The sequence below is a fragment of the Anthonomus grandis genome, chromosome 12 (assembly GCF_022605725.1).
Source record: "Anthonomus grandis grandis chromosome 12, icAntGran1.3, whole genome shotgun sequence".
NCBI lineage: Eukaryota > Metazoa > Arthropoda > Insecta > Coleoptera > Curculionidae > Anthonomus > Anthonomus grandis.
In genome coordinates, this window is record NC_065557.1 from 13,143,030 (window position 1) to 13,152,785 (window position 9,756).

General features: G+C 30.3%; 1 protein-coding gene across 1 annotated transcript; it reads left to right on the forward strand.

Annotated features, from left to right (window-relative positions):
* Window positions 1-246: 246 nt before the first annotated feature.
* LOC126742947 (uncharacterized) lies at window positions 247-4,431 on the forward strand. The gene is made up of 2 exons (XM_050449835.1): window positions 247-414; window positions 4,046-4,431. The coding sequence occupies exons 1-2, from the start codon at window positions 333-335 to the stop codon at window positions 4,264-4,266; spliced, it is 303 nt and encodes a 100-aa protein (XP_050305792.1). The 5' UTR covers window positions 247-332; the 3' UTR covers window positions 4,267-4,431.
* Window positions 4,432-9,756: the final 5,325 nt, after the last annotated feature.

Sequence of the window (9,756 nt, forward strand, 5' to 3'; positions counted from 1 at the left end):
ATTTAAAATATAACATTGTAATAAAAAAGGAATTTAAATGGTCTGATAAAGCGTGGAATGATCCTAAATATTACAAAACAAAATTTCAAAAAAAATATTAATATTTGCAAAAGTTGTTTGCACGTAAGTAATCGTCATTTAAAATTGGCTTGTTAATTACTTGAAAAATAAATGTTCTATTGTGTAATTTAAATGCAAATTTACAAATGCTTTGAGTGGTATTTATTAAAATGTCAATATTCGAATATAGGCGTACACGTAAGTTCATTGTTTTAATTTTTAGCATAAAAAGGCAAATTTGCATTTGGCTCTTTTTATTATCATATTAAGAAATGGCGAAATTGTTGATTACCATCTTTATCGTTTGTGCACTATTTTGTACAAATAGTATAAGCCATCCACTTTTTGGAAAAAGTAAGTACATTTTAAGAGCATTTTACATTTTAAGATTATTATTTTCGACTCAAAAAGACACATTTTTAACTCACAATTTCACTTAAAGTCTTAAGAGTAGCTGTTAGTTTAGATATATAATTATTGCTTTAGAATTAGAATAGCCATTTATTTATTTGAGAATATTTTTTTACCATCCTGAGTTTTATAGTCTATTTACTTAAAGATTCATTTCTTTTTTTTCTGAATTATATTGAAAGTACTCTAAGTATTAAAATATTTATTGATTTAGAAAATATACTTTCGGAAATTATTTATGAAAATATTTTGTAAATGGCCGCCTCACGTTTTTTGGCATATTTGTACCGTTTTGACGAAATTTTCATTAAAAATCAACATTATTATATACATGTGGTGGACCGGGAGTAAGCTCGTGCAAGATCGTCAGTGTTTCACGGTCGGTATGACACATGGCACCGTCCTACTGTCAAGATCAAAGCTTCCAAATGAGGTACAAGAAACTGTGTTTTTATCAGAGACAACTAAAGAGACGTGCAACTAGATAGAAATTTTTATCCTATTGTTGTTGTTCTCTTTAATCTGTGTATATTGTATTTCTCTCTCTTCCCTTATAAAAGGTGAGCTAAGGTGGCGCCACAATAATACTATTCTTTCGCAATGCTAAATATATTTAACTATCAGAGCAGTCAAGAGAAAACATTCTTCCATCTCCGTCTAAATGAATGCAAAAATACGGGACAGCTTGTGTCCAATTCTCTAGTATTTCTAAAATTATAATTAAGTACGGCAACAGTGCAATCCTTGCTTAACATGAACACGTAAATTTCGATATGGCTGAATAGTTGTTGTTGCTGATTAATTTGGTTTTGTTTTACATAATAAGTTGAGATTTTGGACGAGTGCTTACATTTTACGTATTTTATTACCTACCAGATTTAGGTGAATTTGGTTACAGTAGTTAGTAGTTGTAGTTTTTTGTAGGATACAGATTTTAATGTTTTGACTTGTGTTAGGAACAGAAATATGTTCATTAAGGTAATTGGTAAGGCTGTACTTAAAATAGGTATTCCATGGAGGTCCAAAAGGAAAAATTAAGAGATTTGCAAAAAAAAAACATTAAAAAAAATTACAAAACTAACATAAATAGTCAAATGAATTTAATTTTTATAATATAACTTTTGTTGGGACTATCTGTGCTGACTATTTGCTGCTATTTCAAATTTAGCTGTAGTCTTTCTGTTTTATTCTCTTAACTAATTTTTATTGATTAAAAAAATACTGCATCATAAATAATTAAACATGTGTATATGTTTTTCATACACATGCAAATTTAACAGTATATTCATTATTATAGAATAGAACAGACTTATCTATTCTTTACTAATAAGTAGAAAAACAGTTTTACCAAATCAATTTAATTTATTCTGGATACCTGTTTCGCTAACGATATTAGCATCTTCAGCAAAACATTAAAAAAAAATTATTTTGTGTTACACCAAAGGATATATTTTTGGGAATATTATTATAGTACTGGGATAATTAAAACCTTTCTATATCTTAATTGCATTTATGTATATGCATGTTACTGTTACCGTCTTAAATTATAAATTATGAAAATAATTAAGAATATGCATGCACATATTATAGTTATATCCCAATTTAAATGTTATTAAATTGCATTGTTTTAATTAAAGTCTGCCATCGTTCTGAGCAATTAGAAACTTATCAATAACTTTTTATTTGTTTTAATTAAGTTCTGACTTCTGAGACATAACGGCTGATTTTAATTAAAATAAATCATTAAATGCTTAATAGCCGAGGTTTAAATTATGGCGGCAAACGCTATCTGCGCCATCTACGTTTACCTTTCACGAAGAGAGACAAAGATGGGAAATAATCGGATATTTTATTAACGTGCAGTTGTGCGTCTCTTTGGTTGTCTCTGTTATCATAGCACTATAACGTTTGCCATTTACCGTTACTGCCTACGTGTTTCTTTTAAAACGAAATTCAGTTTATTATTACCAATTATGCCTCCAGGCCATAATACACACCTTACAATAACACTTAATACACAATGACTTTATCACTGAAATTGATTTTGTTTGACAGGATCCAAATGGTGAGTTCTCTCCGTTTTTTATGGTCTACTGACAAAAGTTGTTGAGTCAGTTAAATTTTGCATGCAGTTGTTAATCTTTGATGAGAATTTGGTAAAGCCTATTAAAATGTTCAATTATTATTGTGCCCGATAACTAATATGTCACACTTATTCAATCAAAGATATTGTTCTGACCGACCTCCACGAGCTGTGTTTCAGATCAGTAACCGAACCAGTATTTTTGAATTTTTTGGTTATTCTTTTTACAGTAGATAGCTCCATGCTTACTAACTCCCACCTATCAACTTTCGATCTATCACATCATAAGGTTCATTACAAGCTACCAAAAAACCAGTCATCGTACTGTCACGCGTTTGCGCAAAAGTTATAATGCGTTCCAAGAGACTTATGACCGTTTACTGAACGATCCTGAGTGCGAATTAAGCGAATCTGGGACCGTTCAGAAATTGGTTTCCACAGAAAACAGACCAAGGATTTTTCTCTTGAAGAATTTTCCTCTTTGTGTTCTGTGTTGGTTTCTGAACGGACATTGCGATACATCTTGGAGAGAAAAAACCGTTTGTAACTTGTACGACTGACTTGCGTAGGACGTGCTTGAGAGGTATTGATCGCCCAGCTGTTCTGATTAAAAAGGGTTATTTATAAAAACATTTGCTTTGATTTTGTAAAATATAAATCTTTTACTTTTAAGTTTTACCGTGTATAAATTTTAAGTTAATTAAATTTAATGTTCAAGTTATTTCTTACTATCAACAAAACAATCCAAGATAACAAACGACAAAAATAGGTTGAGATTATACATGATTTACAAATGCGTTCCAAGCACGTTCAATTCTCGTATCGACACGAAACCGTACAAACTTTGCGCATGTGTATAAAACTTATCCCGGCGATTTCAGGATGATTCAATGAATGGTGCATATCTGGTCGCTTGGAACAAACCTAAAATCATATTACATTATGACTGTCAAACATGGCGCGCAATTCAAATCTTGCGTTCCTATTGGAACACTCTTTCTTTGCATCTCTTGACTGCGGATAGTGATAGAAATTGGTACTACAGAGAATATGAATATTTTATACGTATTAGCGCTAACAACTTTAATTAAAGAGAATTCATGTGTGAAAACCCGTTGCAATGTCTTCATCAGATGAATCACATAAAGCAGTATGCTAAAATAATAATCCCTAATAGCCTCATTTCAACACACATTTCAAATTCTCTCAGGTCACTTTCAGAAGCAATTTTCGCCATATCCAATAAAATTCAAAAACGTTTGAACATAGTTGGATGGATTTTTACAAACGGAAACACTTTTTGCAAGTTTTAATTATAAGCATATGAGACTCTGAAATAGAAGAGAAAACAATATATGAAATGCGATATTCATAATTTAAGGACATGGCTTTATAAAAAAAAGAATATATTTATTATCAGTTATGAATTTTATATTATTAGTAACATAAGACACACAAAAAATCAGTAAGCATTAATTTTATTTTTTTTAGTTGATCCTCAGTGTGGAGTAGGTGGCTGGTTGAATAATTGCGCATCAGAGTGCGACGCAGTCCCTACCTGCGCAGAACCGAAACCAGTATCTATCGAAGAAGACGGTATGATATGTGCTAATAAATGCATTAAAAAATGCGTTTGTTACCATGGATTCCTCATGAACGATTCTGGAAAGTGCATTAGGAGAAGGGACTGTTATGCACCCAAAGTTGAATAATAGAAATTTTTTAAGCAGACTTTTTTTGTTAATTACTTAGGTTTTATTTAATTGGCTGTGATAGTTAGTCAAGATCAATATTATTAGATTTGTTGCTGAGCTGTAAGATAGCAGAACATCTTTATTAGTGAAGAATTTTGAAAATTACAAAGGTTTTAGAATATATTTTTTTGTACGACTATTAATTTAGTTTGCAATTCATATTTGTTTGAATTGTTTACGCTTTTGGCTCCAGCTATCTTAATTAACATTTTTAAAGATGACTGATAGACGGGCCACGGTTCGAGATGAAAATCTAACCTTAAGTTATGTTAGTGTGTCCAGTAACATTAATTCATGTTTTGCAGTATGACTTTTAGATGGCTCCACAAGTGCCCATTTTCAAACAAGTAGTAAAGAAGTAAATAAATATTCTTGCACTGATTACGGAATGAAGCTATTCCTTTATCCAAATCGTTTAACTTTTCATATTTAAATTTTTTTTAAAGACTGAAAGAGGTGATGAACCCGGTGTTGTTTAATTGTACTAGTTGTTGTTTAATGGTAATACTGATAATATAAGTAAATTATATGTTTTTGTAATTAGATTATTTTTTTATATTTTAATTACTTTAAATATATTGTACTTGCTATCTTCAATATAAGGTTAATAATATAAGTTAATAGAGCTGAATTAATGTTGCCTTTAAAAACGTGTAACTAGATCACATCTTTGATAGCTTCATTCAGACTTTGGAATGGCATTACATTTTATTTATTATAATTTTCAGCAAATATTGTGTAAAAGTAAAGTAATTCTCTTACTTATTTACAGAGTTTTACTTGTATTCATCAAATGAGGAGCAAATAAATATCATAGTTGCATAAAATCTTAAATCTTACTGGCTCAAATCTTTCAAATTCGATTACTGGAATAAAAAATAATAGAATCTTATTGGAATCTTATGCCCCATTCGGAAAAGGAAGATCGACTTCCTATGAAACTTGAGTCCTTCAAATACACAAGCCCTTAAAATCGTACATTCGTTACATTCGTAGCCCAGTAATCACACGTTGAGTCAGATTAGGTTAAATGTTAAAAAAATGAGACAAATTTTAAAATAAATTCCTTTAAGGATACTACGAAATAAAGAAGGCTTGATGAAAATTAAACCTTTGTATGAATAAGTATGACAGCTTTTAAACAACGGGTTTAGGAGCTTCCAGTTCTTGAATCTACTATAAGTATAGCTCCTCAGTGAGGAAAATTACAAGATCCTATAAAAATGGTCCATTTTACTGCACAACTCCCCAACTTTTCAGAAGATTAATAGAACTAATTAAAAGATAAAATAAGTCTACCTCTATTAATTTTCTGCTAGAGACATCACTAAATAAAAAGTCCCAACGAGTACCGCATCTACAAATAAGACGACTTAAATTAATTTCCTAGAGGTAACTCTTACAAAATAAAGATTAGTAATGAAAACACCCGATCATTTTTATGAAGAACTTGTATAATTAAGATTTAATAATGTCCCTGAATTCGGATTTTAAATAGTATATTTCCATATATTGTGATTGTAGGTGGAAGCTGAAAGCCTTTAAATTCTAACAGAATATGTTGAAACGTGAAGGTTCTAAGAAGAATGGAGAAGGATGTCATAATAGTGATCGTAGATAAAGAGTAAAAAAACAAAACTGTATGATATCAGCCACACATAAACTGAGATAATGGTTACCCTTTAAATCATCTGATCTATTCAGAAACCGCGAAGACACTTGCAAAGGAAGATGAAAGAAAATAGAAAGATATTTGACAGGATATATTAATCATCTTATGCATAAAATCTCTTTCTCGCATTTATGAATTGAGTCTTTATTATATAGATATTGAGCTTTCATTATAAAGATATTAAGTGCGCTATATAGCTATCAGATGTAGAAAGAGTAGACGTTTTAATTGAAGGTAGGTGAAGTCCCTTAAGAATCTTATTTATTCATGATTTTTAAAAATTTGTGAATGTTGTGCTATTATTACTGCTTTCTTTCTATTATTACTCCAAATCTATTTTTAAATGGATAATTGCAAATAGTAGCAGGAAATTTAGTATAATCATAAATATATACAATAAAGAGAAGTTTATAGTATACTTATATTAATAAGTTAACAGTCAACAATGCTCTTTTACAATGAATCATAATACTACCATCCTTACGTATAAAATTATATTAATGTTATATAACATGATACAATATTCAAAATCAAAATACAACCAAAAATAACATTTGAACAAGCTACTGAACCTACGGAAAGTCTGTGAAATTTGTCGTTGCATTATCCTGACAGCGTTGACGTTATTGCAGTTTGTTACTTCCACGTGAACGGCTACAGTTTTAGGTCAGACGGTTGGAAACAGCGCGAATTCACCCAAGCAATTCGTTTCGCATCGTTATAAAAACAGGAACGGCTCTTTAGACAGCTTCAGAGGAAATGCCAAGGTATTTGTGTTATACATTATTTCGTATTTTTTATAATACTTTATGATCAAATATATTATTTTAGTATCATCTTAAGCCACCTTAATCACCTCTATTATAGTTGGTGTTTCATGGATCAGATTGATATTACTCATTATTTTTAAATAATTGCTGTCAACTACAATTTTTTAAAATTCAAATATCCCAATAATCCAGAAGTATATGTTTAATCATAGCTTCATATAAAATAATAATATATTAATTCCAGTTTTCTATCAAACGCAGTCGAACTAAATTGTAAAAGTAATTTTGAAAAGAAAAATTATTTATTAAAATTTATGAAATAAAATATAATTAATATGTAGAAATCAACACATAGGCCCCGGACTAAATTAAGACATTTAACAAAATTAAGATAACATATATTTCTAATAACTAAATAAAGACATTCTGAACAGCTGAATACATTGAAGATCAATAATCATAGATGGCACTTTGGTTTTGCATAACTTTTTAGTGGATTTATAAGACAAAGATAGAAAAATCTACATAAGATAGCTCCCGCCATACACTTGTGTATGCTCTATCTCTCTCGCACGCATGGGATTTTACATCTTTTTCCTAAATTAGGTCCGTGCCAAGCAGTGTTCGTAGATATATTTAGGCCCGTACTATTACGATTATTTCGTGATTTTGGGTAAGGTAGTTTATTGTTTTTTTTTTTTTAATTCTTAAAGATATGAAAATGTTCCGTCTGTAGGTAAATCCGAGTCAGCATTTTTAGAGAACGTGGATACAAAAAGAGGCTTTAACAGCAACTTGGATAGTAACTCATCATACTATGAATATTAATTTTTCATTATTAAAAAAGCAAGTGAAGTGCGACTGTTATTTTAGTCATTTTTTGGTAAACTTAAAAGTAAGCAAAAAAAAATTAAAAGATACACCTCCAAATAGATTTTGAATTGAAGCTACTAGAGGTAAACCACTGTAAAGAAGCGTTGAAAATTAAATAATATAGTCCAGCAAGTATATTTATTTGTGGATTATTACAATATCTATTGAATACTTGTAAAACGTCCTATTCTTTCAAAGAAACAAATTGTTAGTTCTCTTGGAACTAGCAACTAACAAGATTCTTCCGAAACAAAGAAAAGTGGGAAGGGCAGCATAAGATACGAGGATATCAATCTTGTGCTACAGAGGAGTTCATAAAGATATAAGGACACAGGCAGGAGTAGGGGTTGCAATCCACCAAGAACTAGAATTATTTGATTGAAAACGTACATTACTAAACCAAAACATAATCTACATATTAATAAAGCTTAAAAATTCTAAAACATACCTAATAAATGTATATGTCCCAGACGACCACCTCCCTTGGTTTGGTGAATACATAACTTGGGTGATCTACAGAATACACTAGATCAATTACGAAGGAACGAAAAAGTGTTTAAAATAGGGAACCTGATCTCACGTATAGGCAATGAAAATTTGCTTGATGCAGAGTCATGCTGCATCAAGCAAATTTTTAACAAGGAATTGAAAAACGAGAACGGAAACATGTTCATAGAAATCTTTACATAAAATGAGCTAAGGATCAATAACACGTATTTCAAACATACATAGATCTTCCAAAATAAAAAAGGAGATAAACCAACTATCGTAAGTAAACACAAACAGCCAAGTAGACCCCAGCATACATAACATAACACATACAAACATAGGAATACAACACAACTTTATTTTATACAATTAGCGATCGACATGAATCCTTATATGGATTATACGAGCAAAGACGTAACAAGAAAATCACAAAGACTATAAGAGAAAAAGACGGTGTGGAACTGAAACCGAAAAGAACTAAAGGAAATATAATACAGAGTGCAACAGAAGCTATAAGACTTAAAATAGTGGATACCAACAACAAAAAAAAACAAAAAACCGAAAAAAGAACTTGCTAAAGAAAAAAAAGATGTTTACCTAAAATACATTAACAACAGAACAATTAATAAGTCCGAAAGATACAAAATAACTAGAAATCGAGGAAACAACGATATTAGTCAATTTTATAAGAAAAGTACTAGGAGAGATTCTTAAGCTAAAATGGAGCGTGATCTATAGATCACGCTCAAATATAATTATTGCTTACTCACGGCAATCAAAAAAAGTCTGGACCATAAAATAGGCATAAACAAATTACTGAAAAAGTCAAAATGAATGAGATTAAATGAACTCATCAATTACGGCATAATGGAACTTCAGAAAGAACTCACCACACTGTTTGAAAAGGTAATTAGATCTGACACCATACAGTTCTTTACTAAAATCATCACTCTTAGGAAAGGTGCCAATATCCGAAGAATATTAAAAATTTAGGTCTAATAGATCATCGGTAAATAGCATTTAACAAGGCCTTTTTGTCTGTTTTGTAGATTTTCAGTCAAAAACAGTCCAACCTGAAAATCTTAAAAATTGTTTAGCCAAAAATAACCGAATATATCAAATTTAATATTGAATTTATTAGTGACAAAAATTGCGTTTGCTGACGTCATATACTCAGCCCCGCGAGTAAAAAAATTGACCTCCCTTGTCAATTTTTTTAAATGGGAATAAGGGTGAGTGATACCTTTAATTTATCGTAATATTATTCTCCACACAGCCCTATTTTTTATCAATTCGTATTTAAGAAATATAAATTAATCTGGCTAACATTCTTCAAAAGTTTAAGTCTTGCAATTTTGTTACCTGCATAAATTTCTTTTTTCTTAATTATCTCGGTATCATCTCTAATCAAGAACAAAAAAACTACATTTTGAAAATTCAAAATATATTGACAAAGACGAATACCTACATATTTCGATGCTTTTGTTGATTTAGTTATTCTTATTTTCGTTTTGGTTAAAGTCAGCAGTAACAACACTAGTAATAACAAAGAGCAATAACGAAGTTCGTTTAATCTAGCCCTGGTGATATTGATACTATTGATAATAATGATTTGTACGCTGCAAGAAAGAATTCAGTTGGTGT